Source organism: Condylura cristata, unplaced genomic scaffold (assembly GCF_000260355.1).
Source record: "Condylura cristata isolate star-nosed mole 26May11 unplaced genomic scaffold, ConCri1.0 scaffold00008, whole genome shotgun sequence".
Lineage (NCBI taxonomy): Eukaryota > Metazoa > Chordata > Mammalia > Eulipotyphla > Talpidae > Condylura > Condylura cristata.
The window spans coordinates 13,633,534-13,656,443 of NW_004567109.1; the positions used below are offsets into that span (position 1 = coordinate 13,633,534).

At 42.1% G+C, this 22,910-nt stretch overlaps 2 protein-coding genes and 1 pseudogene across 4 annotated transcripts in view; 2 read left to right on the forward strand and 1 right to left on the reverse strand.

Annotated features, from left to right (window-relative positions):
- Positions 1–10,066, forward strand: part of PHACTR4 (phosphatase and actin regulator 4) — a 71,245-nt gene extending 61,179 nt beyond the window's left edge. For all 3 annotated transcript variants that reach the window (XM_012722466.1, XM_012722464.1, XM_012722465.1), the window contains 6 exons: positions 610–766; positions 3,379–3,434; positions 4,842–4,903; positions 6,083–6,220; positions 7,079–7,155; positions 7,988–10,066. In XM_012722466.1, coding sequence (XP_012577920.1) covers positions 610–766; positions 3,379–3,434; positions 4,842–4,903; positions 6,083–6,220; positions 7,079–7,155; positions 7,988–8,003 — 506 coding nt within the window. In that variant the 3' untranslated portion in view covers positions 8,004–10,066. The remainder of the gene's footprint in view (positions 1–609; positions 767–3,378; positions 3,435–4,841; positions 4,904–6,082; positions 6,221–7,078; positions 7,156–7,987) is intronic.
- Positions 10,067–17,133: 7,067 nt separating this feature from the next.
- LOC101628295 lies at positions 17,134–22,616 on the reverse strand (annotated as a pseudogene).
- Positions 22,617–22,680: 64 nt separating this feature from the next.
- The window catches only part of RCC1 (regulator of chromosome condensation 1), a 15,424-nt gene continuing 15,194 nt past the window's right edge, over positions 22,681–22,910 (forward strand). The window contains exon 1 of the mRNA XM_012722468.1: positions 22,681–22,835. The gene's annotated coding sequence lies outside the window, so the exon portion shown is untranslated. The remainder of the gene's footprint in view (positions 22,836–22,910) is intronic.

Genomic DNA, 22,910 nt, shown 5'->3' on the forward strand with positions numbered 1-22,910 from the left:
AAAAAAAAAAAAAAAGACAGAGTAGGTTCACCCTGATGGCACAACGGGTTAAAGCATAACACTATGAAGCTATCCGAAGCCACTGCAGCATGAGCTCGATTCCCCAGCCAAGGAACGACCCACATAGTGTGACAGATCTCTTCTGTCCCGCCCACTTCTCCCCTCAGCAGTATATTTCAGTGTCTCTCCCTGTTCTGCTCCCCACTGTGTCTCTAGTGAATCCTAACCAGCTCCCACACCTTGGCCAGTAACCCAGTTCTTATATGCATAAACAAACCTTTCTTAAAAAATGGGTATCTTGGAGGTGTGTTGGTACAAATGCCTTTGCTCCACACTGATATCCTCTCCACTGTCTATTCTTGCTAAGAAGGAAAATGTAGAGGTCTGATAGAAGGGAGAAATTATCTTTCACCCATCTGAGCCCATCAGGATAAAAGAATTATAGAAGTCTTCAATTTTACCTTCACCTTGTGTTATATGGATCATTAGAAGCAAAGTAGGCAGCTGGGACTTGCATTACTGTTCAGATTCTTGTCTAGCTCCAGCTGAGGTTGAGCCTTTGACTTCAAACCTTAAGCATCTCCGTCTTTTCCTTTCCTTTCTGCAAAGGTGCTCTGGCCAACAAAGTCAAGAGGAAGGATACACTTGCAATGAAGTTGAACCACAGACCACCCAGTGAACCAGAGTTGGACATGAATTCTTGGCCACGAAAAAGCAAAGAAGAGTGGAATGAAATACGTCACCAGATTGGGAACACACTGATCAGGTAAGATTTTGCCTGGAATGGATTGATTTGATTTGACTATGTCAGTATGTATAGGAGACTTACTTCATGGTGGAACTGTTTTTGTTTTGTTTTGTTTTGTTAAGGAACAAATAGCATACTTTTATTTTTTTAATGTATGTTTACATAAGTGATATAAGTGATAAAGTACATGTTATTAACAACTATACATTAATATATTATAAAATAAGCATCTAAAAGACAGCAAAAGTACATTGTGAACATGTTTAAAACTACATTTATAGGTATGCTTTAGATGTTTATTGACACTCTATTTTTTTCAAGCTATAATCTTAGAAAGAGGAACACAATGCCTAGGATTAAAGGAAAAAGGCCACAAACCACTTAGATTTGACTTCACTAAAAACATTAAAATTTTGATAATAACAAGTGGATATTCACTAAGATTTTTCTTAAGTTACTAGAAAAGTTAAGTGGTTTCCAGGGCAAGAAGACACCTCAAATATAAGGTACCAACACCTTACCCCTATTTTTCAGTGTATCTTCTTCACATGTTCCATGTAACAACTTGTCCAAGTGTTTGTGAAGTCAGCTAGAGGCAAAAGCATAGAGAAACTAAGTGCAGGTCAGTTTCCTACAGATAGATAATACTCATGAAGTCCAGGGATGTGGATGAGCGCGTGCCTGTCTCTGATATTTCACTCTGTAATGTGAGGAAAGGAAGTAGAATTCCTTACTTTTTAAAGAATATGAGAATATCCATTAAAATTAAGCCTATGCTTCTCTGGTGATGGCACACAGGTGATTTGGTAATGGGAGGCAGATCGGGATTACAGCTAAGATGGAAAAAGGCACAAAATGATGTAAAAATAAACTATTATATTTTAAAAAACAATTAAGACGTGAGTCCATCAGGACTCACACATCTGGCTTTCCTGTTGGCTGGGAGCAGTTTTAGTGTACAACTGTGGGCAGCTCTCAGCAGTAACACAGACTATCAGGATTAGGAATTAGTTCAGAATGGGAAACTTGAAAGATTCTTTTTTCCTTGGGGCAAAACTAGTTGTTTACCTTTTGAGTGTTGTTTTACATGTCATAGTATTCTTTGACGAGCTCATTGGACATAAACAGTGAACAATCTGAAAATGTAATCTAAACGTCTAAGAGATTGGCCCTCCCTGATGGCACAAGGGGTTAAAGCGCAGACTGTGAAGCTGTCCACAGCCACTGCAGCACGAGTTCAATCCCCAGCCAGGGAGGTGACCCAGATGGCACAGCGGACCTCTCCTGATCTGCCCCTGCTCCCTTCCGCAGTGTTATTTAGGTAGATCTGCCAGTTCTGCTCCCCACTGTCTCTGGTGAATCCTCTCAGCCTCTGTACCTCTGACCTACACCCCTTGTATGCATAAGTAAATAAAAATAAATCTTAAAAAAAATAAAGTAACCTCTGGTGTCTATGAATATAAACCTATTTTGTTTTATTTTTAAAGATTTATGTATTCATGCATACAAGAACTGGGGTACAGGTCAGAGGTACGGGGGCTATCAGGGTACACTCTCATCCAATGACAGGTGTCCTTGTAAAATGATGGAGATTCAGACACAGACACAGAATACTCACAGGGAGAACACTGTGTGACTGTGGAGGTAGAGATTGAAATAATGCAGCTAAAAGCCAAGGGAACACCAAGGGTTACTTCACAACCACCTGAAGCTAGGACAGTTGCCTAGAACAGATTCTCAGACTCTCTTGAAGAAAACAAGCTTTGCCATTATCTTTATTTTGGACTTATGATCTCCAGAGTGGTGAGAGAATAAATTTCTGTTATTTCAAGCCACCCAGCTTGTGGTAATTTGTTATAGCAGCCCTAGGAAATATATACAAATATGATGGATACGTAAAGATAAAGTATACAGGTAAGATACTACCTGAGAATGGGGAACTTGCTGACTTCAGAAGTGGCAAGTTGTCATTAGTTAGTAACACAGCAAAACTATTGATGAAATGAGAAGCTTCATTAGATATTTCAGAGAAGAATGAAATTAAGTTCATAGTTAAAAGAGTATTTCTCTAAAAGAGGCATTAAATTTCCATGGTTCCTAAACTACCAGTTTATAAAGTAAAAGAGGGACCTCAGAGTCGCATGGGAAGCATCACAAAATGAAACTTTAGAAAATGGAAAAATACATTGATATATGTGTAAAATCTCAGTCCTCATCCTGGTTTCCTAAATCAGAATTTCTATTAATATGCCTTAAGGATCTGCTTTTATCAGATTTGCTGAAGGAGCAAATTTATTTGGGAGCTTCCAGTTCAGTTCAGATCTTCACTTTAAAGATGAGTACATTCTCCGTTTGTGGCGATAGTGCTTATTGGCTTCAGAGCTAGAACTAGAATCCTGGCCTCCTTTTTGCTTGTACGACTCCATCTTATGCCATAGCAGCTGTATTAATGCTTAAAACTTGAAAATTGTTTCATAAATATTGAATCAGATAAACTAATGAGATATCAAAACAGCTTGAAAATTTACTGATTTTTTGCTAGTGTGGGGATAAACATAGTCAAAACAAATCTTCATAAACAGTTTAGGATTGGGAAGTTTAATGGAAGTGATACCTTGTTTCCTTTCTAGACGACTGAGTCAAAGGCCAACACCAGAAGAACTAGAACAACGAAACATACTGCAACGTAAGTCCCTCTGGCAATAAAGTTGTACCGATTTCCTTTATGTATTTTTAGCTTTAACAACAGAGAAGAGGTGCATTTTCTACAGGGGTCTAAGAAAGGATATTTCAGTCAGGAAACACTGTATATTTCTTCTCCGGAGGGAACAGTATTCCTCCAAGCTTCCTGTTCAAGCCTTCCTTACAGTATTATTTAGTGCACTGGATACTCCAGAAATTTGTATTTTAATGTTCTCACAGTGTTCTGAGGCCACCTTGGGCATTTGGGGGAAATTTGACTGTGTTATAAAAATTGCTGCACCCTCCCTAGTGGCGCAGCAAGTTGGAGCACTGCACTGCAAAGCTAGGCCAGGTCATAACTGCTTCAGTGGGAGTTTGATCCTGGACCCTGGAGGTGACCCAGGGTGCAGCAGACCTCTCCTGGGTGACCCGCTGCTCCCCTCAGCAGTGTATGTCATCAGTCTGCCTGTTCTGTTCCCCACTCTGTCTCTGGTGAATCTTCTTGCCACCTCTGCACCTCTGGCCAGTACCCCATTTCTGTATACATAAATAATTAAAATCTTCAAAAGTTGCAGCCCAACTTTTCTCTGACGGCAAGGAAGTAAGATGGTGCCTATACTTGGAGAGGACCTTCCTGTTCCTAATAGAACAGATGAAGGTCCCAGTGCAGCGTCTTCCTGCCTGTTTGATCTCTTAAGACTTTCATCTCAGTACAATCACAAAATCAGATTCTGTGTTTAATTTGCTTTCTGTTTTTGTAATTAACTTCCTGAAATCACATTCTAATCTAGTGCAGATTTGATTTATTTTGCTAGATAATAGGGTGAAATTTGTCCTTAAAACCTCCACACTAGGGCCCTCCCTGGTGGCGCAGCCGGTTAAAGCACAGCAATGAAGCTAAAGCCACTTCCACATGAGTTCGATCCCCACCTACCCTGGAGCTGACCCACGTGGCACATCAGACCTCTCCTGACCCGCCTGCTGCTCCCTCAGCAGTGTACTCCGTCAGTCAGCCTGTTCTGCTCCCCACTCTGCCTCTGGTGAATCCTCTCCCAGCCCCTGCACCTCTGGCCTATACCCCAGTTCTGTGTGCATAAATAAATAAATCTTTAAAAATAAAAAAATGTAAAGGACATTCACATTTAAAAATGTAAAGAACAATCATAGCTCATGAGCAGTAAAATATAAGTGGCTGACCAGATATGGCACCATGCTTCACTGATCCTCACTCTTAAGTATTTGATTTCATCAGTTGACAAGAAAATTGTCTTAGCAATCCCCAGATATGGGCCCCAAGTCTGTATTTTATTCTCACTTGGAGCTTCTAAATAAGCAGAGGTGATGTATTTTATGAAAAGATGGATATACAAATTACATTTTGAAATAACTTTCTTGTTTCTGTCAACTGTAGCCAAAAACGAAGCTGATCGTCAGGCAGAGAAACGAGAGATTAAGCGCCGGCTCACCAGAAAGGTACACTGCCCGGTGCTGGTTTTAGGCTGATGTAGGTCTTGTGTTTGAACTATTTGATTGGAAAGAAATTAATTTGAGTTGCCTTTTGTTGTTACAAAAATATAGTACCTTATGGAAAATAATACCGCATAACAGGGGTGTTGGTTTCTTTTTCATATTTACTACTTTGAAAACTTGGCACAAGTAGGTACTCAATAAATGTTCAGCCGGATAAATTTTGACCTTTTACTTGGTAGACTTGGAATTTTGATGTACATTATAAAACTTGTTAAAAAACAAAGATGGTAACAGGAGGAGGTAGCATTCGATTTTGTGGGACAAACTGGTTGTTTTTCTAATCAGAGAGAGAACTGATTTGACCCTAAGAAATACTTGAAAAGTATGAAAAATTAAGCAACTGGGTACCAGGGTGAGTTAGCATGAAATCTTCTCTCCCAAACCTGTGTTAGCAGTTAAACTTTGGATTAATCCTCTTTCCCTTTCATTCCCACCATAATAATTAATAATTGTCCCCTGTAAATGCTAATTTGGCATGAGTTCTCTAGATATTTCTGAAGACTTACAAGAATCCCCAAAGAGTGAAAGCTATAGACATTTTGTTCCTGGTATCTTCTACCAGGAACAAAGAAAGTTTCCTTGATAGATTGAAAGTATCTAGAGGTCATAGCTGTATTTAATTATGCTCAGCTTGAGCAGGTTACCTGATTGTGTCACCTTAAATCATAATTTGCTATTCTGGACATTATTCGTGTTCAAAGAAAATTCACCCATAATGTTATCCACTAATACTATATGTAATATATAGTACTATATATATATTATTTAATATCTGATATAACCCCAGCCTTTTCAGTACCTAAACCGTGGTTCATTCACCAGCAGCATTAGCATCACTGGGGAGTTTGTGAGAGCTGCAGCCCCTTCCTGACCTGCTTAATCAGAATCCACCTTTAAGCCTGATCCCCAGAGGATTTGTATGCATGTAAACTTTAAGAAGCACTGGTTATACTGGTTATAGCCCAGGATCCCTGGGGGTGGAACCCAGGAATCAGTAGTGGATTAAAGGCCCCCAGGGGATTGTGATGGGCAATGACAGTTGAAGCACAGTTAGAAGCAATTTGAATGTGTGGTTAATGCCTAAATCCTGGCACAGTGAACTGAGAGGCTCCTGTCTTTCAGCTCAGTCAGAGGCCCACTGTGGCTGAACTACTTGCTAGGAAGATTCTGAGGTTTAATGAATATGTGGAGGTAACAGATGCTCAAGATTATGATCGGCGAGCTGACAAACCATGGACCAAACTGACTCCTGCTGACAAGGTATCTCTCTCACTCTCTCAATTCTCTCTGAGAAGTATAAGACACCAAAAGTGGAAACCATAAACAAAATTTTTACCTTGGATAACATTAAATTGTTAATCAAGACACAAAATGCCAAGATACAAAAACCAAAACTAGGGCCCTTTCTGGTGGCACAACAGATTAAAACACAGCACTATGAAGCTTTCACAGCCACTGAAGCACATGGCGCAGCAGACCTCTCCTGACCCATCCACTGCTCCCCTCAGCAGTGTATTTCAGTCAGTCTGCCTATTCTGTTCCCCACTCTGTTTCTGGTGAACCCTCTCACCGTGCCTGTACCTCTGGCCTATACCCCAGTTCTGTATGCATAAATAAATAAATCTTTAAAAAAAAATAAAAAAAAATACCCAACACTATACAAATGACTCTGCCACCACAAAGCTGAAAGAAAGGAAATGCCTTGCTTCCTCACACACAGAAATAAAACACATTCTTAACAATGGTTCTGTTTGGTTGGGCAGAGTTTAGGAGGTATATTTTAGTAATTACCCATACTGACTATAAAAGCTACAATAAGTCTCTTCATCTTCTCAGCTGTTTTGCTTTACCTGGAACTTTTACTGTGCAATGACTGGTGTCAGGGAAGGAGCTTCATGTTGAGCTCAGAGCTCTGTTCAGTGTGTTGGCGTAGCTTCTTCCCTCCAGGGGCCCAGTTAGAAGCAATTTGAATGTGTGGTTAATGCCTAAATCCTGGCAAAGTGAACTGAGAGGCTTACAGATTACAGCCATTCCCATAGTCAAGCATGGTAGAGGATCCATGGCAAATCATACTGCTGTACAATGGTAGACTGAAGTATTCTTGTGTCTAATCCACAGGCTGCCATAAGAAAAGAATTAAATGAATTTAAAAGCTCAGAGATGGAGGTTCATGAAGAGAGCAAGCATTTTACACGGTAAGATCAAAAGACTGAGGGTCCTCTCTGGTGGTGCAGCGGGTTAAAGCACAGCACTAAGAAGCTAAAGCCACTTGAGCCTGAGTTCAATCCCCAGCCCCGGAGGTGACCCACATGGCACTGCAGACCCCTCCTGACCCGCCCCCTGCTTCCCTCAGCAGTGTACTTCGTCAGTCTGCCTGTTCTGTTCCCTACTCTGTCTCTGGTGAATCTACCCCACCATTCCTGCACCTCTGGCCTTTACCCCAGTTCTGTATGCATACATAAGTAAATAAATAAATCTTTTAAAAAAAAAAAAAGATCAAAAGACTCAGACACCATGCTAGAGGGTTAAGAACATAAAACCATGCTTAGGATATGGCAAGAAACAGGATAAAGTTCCTATCCTCAGTAGCTTTTACTCTGGAGGAAAGCAGACAATGAACACATTGAAAGAATTGATATTGACTTAACAAGTAGAGGACACGTTGAAGTGGGGATGCCTAAAAAACAGTTGGATTGCAGCATGACATCCAGGGAGAAAGCAAGGTCCAAAGAGACAGGAGAAAAGTGGTGTTTCTTAAAGGGAAAATCAAGCAGGAAGGCATGTTGAAAAAGCAGTTGGGGGAAAGAAAACTAGGAAGAAGATAATATTACAGAAGCCAAGAAAAGGAACTTCAAGAAAAGGTCAGGAGCATCCATTGCTGCTAATTTTTTTAAAATTAGTACGTGGTATTTCATTACTATTATTATTATTTTAATAATATAATAGTTTATTCATTACTATTACTTTAAGAATAGCAGAGCAATCTACAGTATCACATAACTTGGCTTTTTTGGTTGTCTGTTTCAGCTACCATCGCCCATGAGGCTAAAGTCAGCAAGATGAACTCAGCAACCCCCCAAAACAGAGTGCTTTGCTGCTCCAGTGTCCAGTGTCATGGAGGGAATGCCTGCACTTCTGCGTACAGCCAGATTGAGTCCTCTGGGATAGAGTTCCAGGGTGAACAGCACTTCTATGAACATAGCATTTCACTGGAATGCTGCCTTGGGCAAAACCAGACACACTCTGTCAGAGCTTTTGAACCTTATCACGTTGCAGCATATTTGAGGTGACTTTCCTTGCCAGCTACCAACGTCTATACCACCTGCAGGTTCCAAGTTTGATTGGCCTCACCACATCCTTGTTCGGGATGATGGCCTATTCTCAGGCACACTTCCACTATGAGCCTTATCTGCCCTCTCCTGATTGTGGGACCCACTGTGTGGGCACTGAATTGCTGCCATCAGATCCATTGGTGCTGGGGAAAACCTGGATGCCCCAAACTTCTGGCAAAGGGCCCCCACCTGCAGGGGAAGCCGTTGTACCACGTTGGCCCTTGGCTGAAAGCGTTGCACTGTGCATCTGGTCATGGCAATAGCCCTCTTGGGCATTCCAGTCTGAGACTGTGACACAGGTCTTACTGATTTTTTTTTTTCTCCCCCCAAAGAAGAATGGTCTTGAAAGAATGATGGTAACTTAGGTCATCCTCTCTATTAAACAATCTGAGCTGCATCCAGATTCCCAGTTGGTAAAATAAGAAAGTAATGTGTTTTCTGTATACAATAAACACCCAGAGAGACCCTTACATTAATACCAACTTGGAGGAAAACTAATTCATAGCTTGTAGCGACTCTCTGGGAGCATGATTCTGGGAGCACTTCACCTCTCAGTGCCCCAAACTCCAAGAGAGAATTGCAGCAAAGTCCTAGGGACATGGAGCACTACATTGGAAAGGTTTTTGAAGAAACAGTGAGAAGGGTGTGATCCTGCCCCACTGCCTCCTTCTCAGCACTGTTAGCTCTCTCCTGCTGAGCTCTCCCGCTCAGCTCAAACACTGAGCCTCCGCCAGCCACTCCCCGGCAGCTGCCACCTCACTCAGCCGTCCTCTTCCAAGTAGCCAGTGTACTGGTGCCTGGGTTTTGACTCAATCCTCACTCTTTTTTGTATATGTACTGTAAGTATGATTTCCTAAAATGGAAGGTTCCGTTGCTTTTCTTTGAATTTTTATTAAAACCCACACAGGCTCGCTCTGCCTCTGTCCCTGTGCACAGTAAGTGGTGGCTTCTATTTAACCAATGAATGTGGCTCTATTTAATGTTCAGCTGTCTGATAGACTACTTCTGCAATCCCTGTTCTATATGTGATGATCAGTAGATTTTTCTCATTTTTTTCCTATCATGTTTATTAAGATTTACTGAAGAATCAAGAATATCAGGTCAAACCAGAAAAGCTAAAATGACCTTAAAAGGTAGTCTCATCACTCTGTATGGGGCCTGGGGGTGGTATTCAGATTTCTCTGTACCATCAATGCCTTACGGCTCTGGAGACAGAATGGGACCACATCTTCTTGAAGCTCCCTAACAATTGAGTGACGAGGGGAAAGTAAGTGAAGTTCTAAAATTTACTAGAGGTCTGCAGGTAAGGTGGCTGCACATTTACTGCTAACGTCTAACCTTTCAAGTCTCGCTGATGTGGAGACTGCTTGGCTTAAACCAGCATTCTCTGTAGCTTGAGCTGACATTTTCAGACAGTTCTTCCACTGCCTTTCTTTCTCTTAATGTGCCAAGTTTGAAACAGGATTTAACTTCCTGAGTTACTTGTCTGTTTTCTATGTGCCACCAAGAAATCTAGTTCATCTTCTCATTCTTGTTCTTTTCAAATGAGATGCTTTGGGAGTCAGGTCTTTTCAGGTGGTTGTTTTTGTTTTGGGGGGTTTTTTACACACACACACATACACACACACACAATGGATTTTATGTTCCTTTTCCATGTAAGTAACAATTCACTATCATAATGTAAAGAAGAAATAAAAACCTGATGTATTGTACTTCAAGATGCTTTTCCCTGATGTACAGAATCTTCCTGTAAAATAAATAATTACATTGTATATCAGTCTTCCTATCAATATTAATTATTAAAGTATTTTAGAATTAACACTATTCTGGGTGAAGTGTTTTTGTGTGTTTTACCAGGTTCCCAAAAAATTAAAGCAGCATAAAAATAACTAAAATATTGCTAGATACCCTAAATAAGTAGATTTATTTAGGGGGGAGGGAAAATAATAAGAGCCTTAAATATAGGGAGAGATGAAAGCCAGTCAAGTTTGTCTATTTGTGTCTATGTATGAGAAAAAATAGAGACAGCAGAGGAAAAAACAACTGCGAACCTCATGTATGTTCTATTTACCATGCCAGACCCTTTATCCTATTCTACCCTGGGAGGTAAGCAGAAATACACTAATCAATGAAGAGCCTGAGAGGTGAAGTTGCCTCCCCAAGGTTAAAGCAAATTATATAATCACTTTTGTGTGTGTTTAAAGATCAAGCAATTGAATCTTAATTAATTGTCCCAACAAGGATTTACTGTAAACCTAATATAATTAGACCTCAGGCTGATGTTACAGTAGTTTAGTTCTGATTCATGTGCTGCTCTAGCCAGCAGCCCAGTTTTTAAATCCAGGTGGCCTCACCAGTGACTCACTTTCTACTTGTCACTTCAGAAACTGACCTTAATTAGTGCATTACTCTTTGCCAAGGATTAAACGAAACTTTGAGTCAGAACATTGGTGTCTTTGACTTCCACCTGCTGGGGATTTCCTTCTACTAGTCCTCCAACGTGGCCCCAAGTTACCACTATTTTGAGGTTAAGCATTTTCTGCAGAAGGGTATTTGAAGGTACACAGTTCCCACTGTTTGCTTGTGGTTCTTAAGGCTTTAGATTACAAAAACCCAGGAAAGGGAGGACTGCAGTTGGGCAGTGAGTAGTTTGGAAAACCTCTATCAGCAAAAGCAAGTTCAGTGGGTATTGAATGGGAGGAGATGAGACAAGGAAGATGGGAATGAAACCAAACAGCATAAATCACTGCTTAAATTCCAGCTCTAGGAATCATGAAGAGAAAACCAGGAACCACAGGCAAGCTGGGCCACTTCCATGTCTTTTGTGTGAATATTGTGCATTTCTCCCCCCAAGAATTTTACCTTATTTATAAAACAAAAAGGTTATCTGACAAATTAAGTTCAATTTCCTTTTATCTGGTACTAAAAAGACAAAAACTCCCCATTTGTTTAATGTTGACTTCATTTTCAACCCCTCAAAAAAATCCTCCCTTCGGCCCTCCCTGGTGGCGCAGAGGGTTAAAGCACAGCACTGAGAATCTAAAGCCGCTTCTGCATGAGTTTGATTCCCTGCTTGCCCCGGAGGTGACCACATGGCGTGGCAGACCTCTCCTGACCCGCCCGCTGCTCCCCTCAGCAGTGTACTTTGTCGATCTGCCTGTTCTGTTCCCCACTCTGTCTCTGGTGAAGCCTCTCACTGCCCTTGAGCCTCTGGCCTGTACCCCATTTCTGTATGCACAAATAAATAAATCTTTTAAAAAAAAAATCCTCTCTTCACATTTTTCACATCTTAATTGCTCTACCGCCTGCTTTTCCTACACTACACAATCTATTCTAACAACTTAATTCCTGTATTGTACAAGCAGTTGTGCTAAGAGAGATAAATGGAGAAAGCAGTGCCTTAACTTTGGTTTATGACTGCTGGTCTGCACTTGCACTCCTGTTTCCTATTTCTGAACTCACTCACTCAGTTCATTAAAATCTAAACTGAATCCAAACTAAAATGGCTTTCCCTGAGGTCAACATTGACTTTTCAGACTTTAACCTATACAGTTTGCAGTTCTTAATCTATTTGACAACTATGCAGCTTTTGATGCTTTGGGTCAGATCCTAGTCCTCAAATATTCCTTGGCCTCTCAGACACGGTTGGCTGGTTCTCTAAGCAACCTTCTAATTCCTGCCGGCTATTTCTCTGACATTTCTCTGAAATGTGGATTTTCATGTTTTCTTCCCTCACCCTGCTCTCCCAAGGTGACTGGAGTTTCCACTTACTCTGACAACTTACTCAAATACCTCCTTGGAGTTCCAACCCTATATCCGATTGTCTTTTAGGTGCAACTGGTTTTTTTGTTTGTTTGTTTGTTTGTTTTTAACTAAACCTGACAGTGAAAAACACGCTGACTACTAATAGTGCCTGGAGACAGGGACTTGAATCATTCTAAAGCAGCGTTATCCATTTCATCTTACATCAGAGCAGTCAACATAGTCAAAAAGGCAAAATCTGTTTTATGTCTTTTTCTATTTTGCAAAGATCTCTTATATAACCTTATTTAACAGCGTAGCCTCCAAATCAGGTGAAGGAAGCGAACAGAAGCTAACATTAAACACGCCCGGTACCAGTCTGACCGCACACTTTAAAAGGTTTTGTAATTTACTGCCTTTGCAAGATCTCGCGGGAAGGATCAAGTGTCGCGATACTCATAATGCGCCCAGATAGGGGTGGGGCTTAATCTTTAGTAAATTCCCAGCACCCTTAGCGAATTTCCGGCTTCTTAACTGCGCATGACCCCATGCGTAGCGCTGCGCAGGCGCAATAGACATTCCGTGGCTGCTTTCGCTTCAGAAGGTATAAATAGGGACGTTTGGGCGCTACTCAGTCTTTTGCGAAGAGGCAGTCGCCGCGAGTTTGCTGTATTGGTGAGTGATGGTTACCCGTGGGGTTCTCTAGATTTGTTCTAGTCCATCGGGTCTGCTACCGTTCCCACTTTGGGGATCATTACTATTTAAAACACCCCGGCTGCAGCCTTGGTGCAATTTACACTTCCTCGTGCAGTGCGCGGAACGTGGCCGCGGAGGCCTCTCGAGCCCCGGGTGGTGACCGTAACTGGCCGGCGCGTGCCGAAGCCTGGGAGGCTGCTGCCCTGTGCATCTGGATGCTATATGCGCAGGTCCTCCGAACCCCACGTTCGTCCGCCTTCAGGGACTAGACCTCAGTTCGGCGGAGCACGTTGTTCTTGTGTAGCACATGACCTGCCGAAAATGGCCGCTCTTGATTATGCCGCCCTTGTCTTCAAACTACAGATGAACCTTAGTCCCAAATCGATTTACCGTATTTCTGGCAGTGAGTTAATAACTTATAGAAGTTTCTAGAAACGTTCCGATTACCCGCGTTAGTTCTGTCAGACACGTGTTTGCTGATAGACCTTCACGTATAATTGCTTTGATTAATGAGGATCCCCGAATAATTTCCTCCATGGTGTGCCCCGGGAAAGTCGCTACCAGCTGAGTGATAGTGCTTTTTCGTGCCATGTTTCGTATATTGTGACCAACGTGGATACCCCGGGAGGTCGCTCTCCCGGGCTCTGTCCTGGTGGCATAGGGGAGCACAGGGCACTGCCCCATGATGTACAGTCCCTTTCCACGACGTTGGAGATGAAGCTGGGCTCTAGTCCGCGCCTGCATATTCCTACAGCTTCTCAGAGTCCTCTGGACCATGACTGAGGAGACAAACCATGCAGGAAACAGGTTCAGCATTGTTCGGGTTTAAGAAAATGGCAAAACAAAATTTGGGATTCGTCAGCTTTTTACTGCTGGGTTAAAACCCTATCTTGTTATTGTAGGGCTGCTCAAGATACCAGATACCCTGACGTGGAGGTAAGTCTTAAAAATTACTTTTGGATTGTTGGTTTATAATTTGCATAAGATTTAACCCTGAGCTTAGTTCTCATGAAAACAATGCTGCTGTTCAGTACACCCAGATAGGAATTTGACTGATAATTCTGTAGGCATATTTGTAGTTAGATTTATGCTCAAGTTTGAAGAAGCTGCGTTTTTAGAGTATTAATGCTAAGATACAGCTTTTACTAGCATGGCCATGTAAGAGGAAATTGCTGTTTGTTAAATATGGACAGTTTGGAATGCTTGACCAAAGTCAGTACTTAACACATGAGCCATTTAACATGCAAACCCCTTTAGTGGGTCTGAAGGTTACCCATGTACAAATGTGGCTCAGATGTTTTGGTTTCCAGACAACTGAATTCTTGTTTCCAATTACATTTTAAAATCCTGTTTATATTCTTTTCTTTTATGTGCCATAGCACTTTCTTGTAAAGAATATTGCTTGTCTGCAGTGTTGTGGGATATATATACATTTTGTAACTGCTGGCTGTGGGGGGCAGATGTCTGATGGTGATGGTGTTTGATGTTACCTCCACCTGAGCTGGGTGTTCCAACGTGGATACCCCGGGAGGTCGCTCTCCCGGGCTCTGTCCTGGTGGCATAGGGGAGCACAGGGCACTGCCCCATGATGTACAGTCCCTTTCCACGACGTTGGAGATGAAGCTGGGCTCTGGTCCGCGCCTGCATATTCCTACAGCTTCTCAGAGTCCTCTGGACCGTGACTGAGGAGACAAACCATGCAGGAAACAACTAATAATATGCTAACATGTTTACATATAAGAAAGATTGTAAATAGGATCCTAATCTTACTGGGTTTCTTTGTTTCCATTTAGGAGAGAAGAGGAACCTCACCTAATTTTGAACTTGCTCTAAGTGCTTGTGGATGCCCTTTATTTGGCAGGTAGAATTGGTAAAAGTGAATGGTAGACTCGTGGGTGATGAGCCCTTAAAGACCTTTGATGAATGGAGTCTATTTAACCGTGTAATGCTTCCATTTGGAGCCAGGGTTATTTATGGGGTAAAAATTATCTGTGACATAGGGTGGTTTTTGCCTTTCTTTGGTGGATTTTTTGTTTTTTAGCAACATGGATAAAGGATACTTCCCAAGGATTTCTAGAGGTCTTATATTAAGTACATACATGTCCATTTCTGATGTATATGAATTGCAATAAAGATTATGTACAGTTTTGTGGTTTCTTTGTGTGTGGAGATGTGTGGCATCAACTTTTCAAGATATTGATGGATTTCTTTTTCCTGGATAAGCACTATATTGATAATCTGGTTCTTTAAAACGGGGCAGGTAAATTTCCCTTATAAATGTAAGTGGTTAAATTAAAAGCTGTCTGGGTTACCTAATAGAGTTTAGGTGTTTTCAGATTTAGACTAGTGGGTGCTCGGTTAGATCTGGGGATACAGGCACTTTTATTCTAGCTGCAGGGTTTGGCCAAAATATTGTCACAGCTATTATGCCAGTTGAGCATCTAATCTGTCCAAGTGGTGCTTGAGCCTGTTACAAACTGGGCCAACCTACAAGTGATGTGAGATTGAGTCACAATGAAGTGTTGTCAATCCCCTGCTGTGCCCAGTGCTAAAACATCAAAAGGAAGTCTTGAAGCCTGAAGGATGGGAGTTAGCAGGGAACCATCTAGAAGGTAGAGTCTAGATCTTGAGTAGAGCTAAGTTGATTTGAGGTTGGGGTAGGAATAAGCCAGGCTATTTGAGCCATCAGGGGCAAGTTCCAATCCAGGGGGTGATTTTTGGGGGGGCGGTGGGGGGTGATAACCAGAATGAAGCTAGTTCTGCTCTTAAAATTGTGAATCAGGACCCGGGAGAGGGTTGGGTCCAAGGAATATATTGTTGAGCTTAACTGCATTTGGCTTGTTGATCACCACTTAGATTGTGGAGCTAGCCCACTAGTGGGAAAACCCAGGAACAGAAATGGCAAGTGGCCCGAAACCCTAGTAAAGAATGGAAACTGCTTCAGAGTCTGTTGACTTGTGATCTGGTGGCCAGCTGTGTGCATTCCATTTGTCTTTGGAGAAGAGGGCTCACATAAGTACGATTTCAAGAAAAATCTTAAGGATTGAACTGGTTATCTGAAGTTAGGCAGAAACATGGTACATGTATTTGTCTTACCTGATAACCAAATTAGCTGAAAGCTGTCAGCAGATACTCTTAGGTCACTATTCCTCTGCTGAAATAGCTTGCAAGGAACCGACCTATAGACACTTCCACAGCAGGCATTACAATTTTTTTTTTTCATGTGGGCAGCCATACCCATTGCCAAACTTTGAGTCAAGCTCCCTGTATTTGAATCTTAATACTATTAACTTGCTTTTGATGTGATCCTGGCCAAGCCATTTTGTATTAAAATTCCTCAACCAGAATGAAGTTGGTAAAAAGTTCACCTGTAGTGGGGTTATAAAGTGAGTATTTGTAGAAAGCATATAAAGGAGCTTGTTATAAGTGCAAAGAGCTTGTTAATCTGGCTCTTCAAAGTGGGGATTGGTTTCTACTGAATTTTTTTGTTGGGTGAATAGTTTGTAGCTATCTCCGTTTACTACTAAAGCAAGGTTTTTTCCACTCAGCCACCTTAACTTTCTGGGAAAAGGAGTTTGAGGATTAGTAACTTGTCCAAAATTAAATAACAGAACTAGGACTTGAACATTATTGCAAAACCATGTGAAATACATCTGTGAATTAGGAAGTGTATGTTTATTTGTGCATATTTCATTATTCCACTCCACTGTATAAAGGAGGTATGGTGCAAATTTGCAAATGAACAGACAAGATAAAGAGTTCAGCAATAAGCCCACGTTACATAGAAGTGGTAGAACATGGGTCTGAGCAAGACAATGGACTACAGAATCGGCTTTCCCTACACTTCCTATCACCTCAAATAATACCTTTCTACCAGGTTTAAGCCACAAAACTTTTATGAAGTGTAACCACCACTCCATGAAACAGTTGCCATGAATTATAAACCTACATATGTGGCTTTACTTTTATGGGAAATACTAAAGTGGGGCTGAGTAGTTTCCTGGGGAACAAGAGCCCTTCCCTGACACTGACTTACTGTCACCTCTCTCTCCCTCCAGTAGATGGAGCCCATATCTTTATGATAGTACTTAACATCTGATAAGGATTTGCCATGCAGTATGCATTCTTTAATCCTTACGACAGCCCAGCACAGTGCAGGGACTTTGATTAAATCCACTGTAGAAAAAGAAGACAAGATTCTATTACCTACCCAGGTTCACAGGGTAGATCTTGAAGATACCCATCTCTGGAGTCTAAAGTTTGCTTTATTATTCCATTCAGTTAAAATAGTAGCTACCAGTTACAGTTAGATGTTTTTTTCAATACCTTCCAATTGTTGGCACAGTTTGCATCACCTTATCAAATAACCAGGCAATCAAATTGCCTCCCAGTGACTAAGTGCACATCTAGATTGCTTGGGTGATCAGGAACTTTTATTTTTTGTCTGCTTTAGCTTTTAGTTCTTGGTTATATTTCCAGATACGAAAGAGCTGAGAGGCTCCTGCTGACCCAACAAAGAAATTAACAGCAAACAGATTCCAATTTTTTGGAGTAATTACAAGAGAGTATCTTGACCAAATAAACCCTGTAGCCATCAAAACAGCAGATTGACCCGTGCTAAGTTTTTCTGCCGGTCTGGCTAAGTCAGCCAATCCAGCGCACACTAACCCCCATTTCATAACTGGAGCCCAGAAAAAAATTGTTCTGGGACCTGCTGGGTGGTTGTAAAACGGTCTCAATTTCTCTGGTAATAAGAGCCCCACTTTATCCAGGATTTGGTGGTAGGTGGCCCGCAGGCCTCGGGAGCCACCGGCAGTTGACATCTTCACAAATGACAGTTCGTGGGCAGCAAGTGGGAGAGTGGCCGTGTCCTTGTCCCTGGTTGGCAATGAAAAGCAGCTCGTCACTTTCCCCAGTCACAGCACCTCTTGTCCCCTCCCTTAGGATACCCTTCCATTCAGCCTACCCACTGTGAGTTGCCCAAGGGCCCACGCTGAGAGAAAGCTAAGGGGGCTAGAGCTTTTAAATTTGTCGAGACTTTTTCTATATCCCAGAATATGATCTAGGTAAATGTTTCATGTGCACTTGGAAAGGATGTGCATTTTAAAGAATGCAAGGTATAAGTGAAGAAGGTTGTTGCAGAAATGTCAATCACATTAATTGAAAGTGTTGTATTATCCACTTACTGGTTTTCTGCCTGCTGGTTCTATCATCGATTCACAGTAGGATATTGAAATCTCCAGCAATTGTTAGAAATTTGTCTATTAGAAGTTCCATCAGTTTTTGCTATGTATTTAAAGCTCTGCCAATAGCATATGTTTAGTAGGATAGTACATTGTGATCAATCCTTTGTCATGAAATTACCTTCATCTCAATGACATTCTTTAAAATCTACTTTGCTATTGAATTAGCCACTCCAACTCTCTTTTGACTGTTATCACAATGTCTTTCTATCCTTTTTGTTTTTAAAGATTTATTAATTTTTACATACAAGAACTGGGGCACAGGCCAGAGGTGTGGGGTGGGGGTGAGAAGAATCACCAGAGACAAGAGTGGGGAGTAGAACAGGCTGATCTACTGAAATACACTGCTGAGGGGAATAGTGGGTAGGTCAGGAGGTCTGCCAGGAATCAAACTCATGCTGAAGTGGCTGTGGAGCGCCTCATAGTGCTGTGCTTAAACTGGTTGTGCCACCAGGGAGGGCCCACTATCCTTTTACTGTTAACCTACTTGTGTATTCTTGTAGGCAGGCAGCATGTAGTTAGCCTTGCTTTTTTTATTATGACAATGTCTGCCTTTCAAAATGTTTAATATTTAATTAATGTGCTTAGGGTTGAGTCTTCTTGGGTTTTGTTTCATCTGTTCTTTGTCCCTTTTGCCCTTTCTTTTCTGCACTTTTTTAAAAAATTTAATACCTTTTTTAATCAGCTATTTTCTTTATTGGCTTACTAGCTATAACTATTTGTCATTGCTTGCCTTATTAGAGTCTACATGTAACTGATATTTTGTCATTTTACTTACTATAAGAACCTGCTATTTCTCACCCCATAGTCTGTTATAGTTGTCATGTAGTTTTTATATACATTACAACATTCACAGTACATTGTTTTTGCCTAAATAGGTAATTGTTATTTTTGAAGGGTTTAATCTAACTTTCATTCTGTACAGAGGTCTTCTTTAACATTTCTTTTATTGTGAGTGTACTGGTAATGAATTCTTTCAGCTTGTGCGTGTGGGTGCAATCACACAGAAAGTACCTTAGTTTCCTTTTCCTGAAGGATACTTCTGCTGGGTAGCCCTTGCTGGTTGTAACTTCAAGGAAGTCCTTTAGAGATGTTACTCCATTATCTTGTTTTGTATCCACTGTTTTGTTCCACTGTGGATAACATGTTGCATTGTATCCTCCTTCTTCCCTACATAAAAATGACTTTTTCTGACTGCTTTTTAAGATTTTCTGCCATTGGTTTTAAGTGATCTATTTTAATGTGCTTCATTTCTTGTGCTTGGATTTGTTTGAGCTTAATGGATTTTTATTAGGTTTCTCCAGGCAAACAAATCCAATAAAATAAATGCAGATAGACGGACGGATAGAAGGATGAATGGATAAGAAGGACAGAGAGAAATATAGTATTTCAAAACATTGCTGATTCAAATGGTTGAAGGGCTTTTGAGTATGAAATCTGTTGGGCAGGTAAAACAGACTAGTAATTCCAGCAAGTTGGCATTGCAATCTTGAAGCTCAGCTCCTTCTCTTGAGGCCTTCAACTGATTGGATAAAGACTGCCCACATTAGAGGGTAATCTGCCTTTTTCACAGTCTACAGATTTAAAGGTTCTATCTTTTTTTTTTTTTAAAGATTTATTTATTTGTGCATACAGAACTGGGGTCCAGGCCAGAGGCTCAGGGGCAGCGACAGGCTTCACCAGAGACAGAGTGGGGAGCAGAATAGGCAGATCGACGAAGTACACTGCTGAGGGGAGCAGTGGGCGGGTCAGAAGTCTGCCACACCATGTGGTAACCTCCGGGGCAGGCGGGAATCGAACTCATGCGGAAGCGGCTTTAGATTCTCAATGCTGTGCTTTAACCCGCTGCGCCACCAGGGAGGGCCTAAAGGTTCTATCTTTTAAAAAACAATCTTTCCAGCAGCATCTAGACGGTGCCTGGCCAAATACCTGGCTCCATAGCTTAGTCATGGTGACACATAAAATGAAGCATTGCAGACTTATAGGTTTATAGTTGGACACTTTTTAATCATTACTTCTACACATATTTTCTGTCCCCATCTCCTCCTCTCAGGGTCTCCAATTACCAAAGTATTAAGCCACCTAAATTTATTCTATAACGGGCCCTCCCTGGTGGCGCAATGGGTTAGGATGCAGCACTGCAAGCTTGGCTGCAGCTGCTTCAGGGTGTGTACGATCCCTGGCCATAGAGGTGTCCATATGGCCCAGCAGACCTCTCCTGACCCGCTCTCTGCTCCCCTCAGCGGTGTACTTCATCAGTCTGCCTGTTCTGTTCCCCACTCTGTCTGCGGTGAAGTCTCCCACCACCCCTGCACCTCTGACTTGTACCCCAGTTCTGTATGAATAAATAAATCTTTAAAAAAAATTAGAAAAAGAAAAATTTATTCCATAACTCAGTATTGTTCTTTTCATTTTTTTAAATTTCTTTTTCTCTCATTTGGGATAGTTTTATTGCTATGGAGTTGAAGTGTGGCCATCAAGTTCACTATTTCTTTTGCAATATCAAATCTACTGTTACTCTCAGCCAATGTATTTGTCATCTTAGATGTTGCTGAGAAGTTCGCTATGGGTCATTTTACAACTTTCCTGTCTCTACTTAAACTTTTGATTTTATGTTATATGCATAACTTTCAACATCCTTTTACTTTTATCATCTGTACATTCTGGATCAGGTTTAACTGACTGCTGTACTTACTATGCATGTCCAATAAATAAGATAAAATAATGATAGAGTGAAAAAATTAAAATCAGTGATTAGGTTCAGAGAAGAAAAAAGTTAAGTGGAACCGAGAGAGGCTTCACAGTGATAGGGACTGCACTGCAGTTCTTAAATATATCAAGAACTCAGTGTAGTTAGTATGGAAGGCACCTAATGTAGGTGAGAAGATGGGAATGTGCATAGGTACCTTTAGAGTACAGTGCAGAGGCCAAGAGGGAAATGGGAAATAACTGCTTGGGGCTTCTGCAGCCTCAAGTCCAAGCACATCACTAAAGAGATCCTTGAGTCTCAAAAAATGTCTAAGCAAAGAAAAAACTCTAAGCATGCCTCACAGCCATGATTTAGGAAGACTAGCCTGGGAATCCAGGTGGTGTGAAATGGAGGTGAAGGGTTAAGGAACAAGAACAGAAGCCAGGAGAGTGGTGCTTTAGTCTCAAGGGTAGAAATAGAAACCTGAAGAGGAGAGAAGGAAGAATCAGAAATGGTTTGGGATTGAACCTGGACTTATGAGAAAACTTTAACCTTAGCTAGAAGGATGAAGCTGGGAGGAGTCTAGGTCCACGGGAAATGAGTTTTATTTTCTATGTCAGGTCTTCACTTTGATTTAGAGATAAAGGCTGGAACTTAGGTCAGAGGACAGAACCAGACCCCATGGACTGCCCTCACAGCTAAAGGATAATGGCTCATCCTGAACAATCAAAGGTCTAGTCTCCTCATACCACCTGTATGCTGACCCCCCCCAAAAAAAACTGGCTTAATCTCTTTAAACCATATTTTTCTCTTTTTAAATTTTGTTGAGGTTTCTGTGAGGAACAGAGTTAATTGGCATGGATGGACATGTTTCTATACTTAAGTAAGGGCTTTTACAAAATCGATTATGATAATCATTTTTATAATTATATCAAGTGTGAATGAGTAAGCTCTTGGAGGAAGACAGCAGAGAGAGATCAGAGATCCCAGGATTAAAACTTGGAGAAATTTCACAGAATATCATCCAATAAAAGAATCAGTGATGGAGGCGGAGGTAAACTTGGACAGGTAAGAAACCCTGAAAATGGGGAGTACTTGGGGTGGGTCTTGCTAGTAGAAGAAAATTATGTGGCAAATAATCCTTAAAGGGTCTAAACCCATCTAGAGTTCAGGCATAACAGAAAGTCTCAGAATCAGAATCAATATGAAATGGAGAAAATACCCATCTGCAGAGGTCACAACCCTAATTGGGGACCCCTCCAGACAGAATAAGATGACCTAGACTAGGTCACCTTAGGGAACGCCTGGAATCCTGAACATCAGTTTGTATCCATCCTGAAGAATGAGTGTTAACATCCTAGGGTAGTCTGCTTGGTACCTGCGGCTTCAGCCCCCATTCACACCTTTATCTACTCTTCTCGCGCCCCCTCCTATTCTGACTTTCCTTTCCGTCCATTCTCCTGTTTGTTCTAGAAACAAAATCTGATCATGTCATTCACCTGTTCACATGCCTTCCATAGATGCCCGTGGCCTCAGGACAGACACAAGACCCCGCTTCCGTGGTCTGACTCTCCCTCCCCAGTGCTCTCTCCCCCGTCACTCCCACCCAGTCACTCCCACCCACCGCAGGCAGCCTCTCCTCCAGCCAGGCAGGTTCACCTGGCTCAAGGACTGCTGCCCCTAGGATGCCCTGCTCTCTAGGTTTTACCTGGAAAGGCTTCCTCAAGTCCCAAGCTGAGCCAGACGCCCCTGTGGCTATCCTTATTAGCCCGGTGTGTTTTCCCCAGTCTGTTTTCTCATCTTTCCCTGTCGGGAGCTGTCTTAAGGGCAAGGAAGATGAGTATCTTTTTCATCGTACGGCCCCTCCCACAACAGATTTTCCCCAACAAACCCTGACTTCAGGTGGTCTTTGTGGTTGTCAGCCCACTTGTCCGGATCCGGGGTCTCTGAAATCCACAGCCAGTGTACCTAGGTCAAGGTGGAGCGAGCCTTCCGGAGCGCCCTGGCCTGAAGCGTCACTTGCACTTCCCGGGGACGTCGCCAGGGGTCGCCAGGCTCTTTGTTTTCCTTTCGGGCCCGGGGTCGAGGCCGGAGGCCCGCAGAGCGCATGCTCTGGGCCAGTTCGCGGCCCGGCGGGCGAGAGGAGGAGTTCCTTGTCGCCGACCGGCACGGAGGTAGGTCGCGGCGGTTCCCGGCGGAGGGTCCTGGCGGAGGTGGCGCGCGGCTCGGCCCCCGCTGGGGCGGGGGCG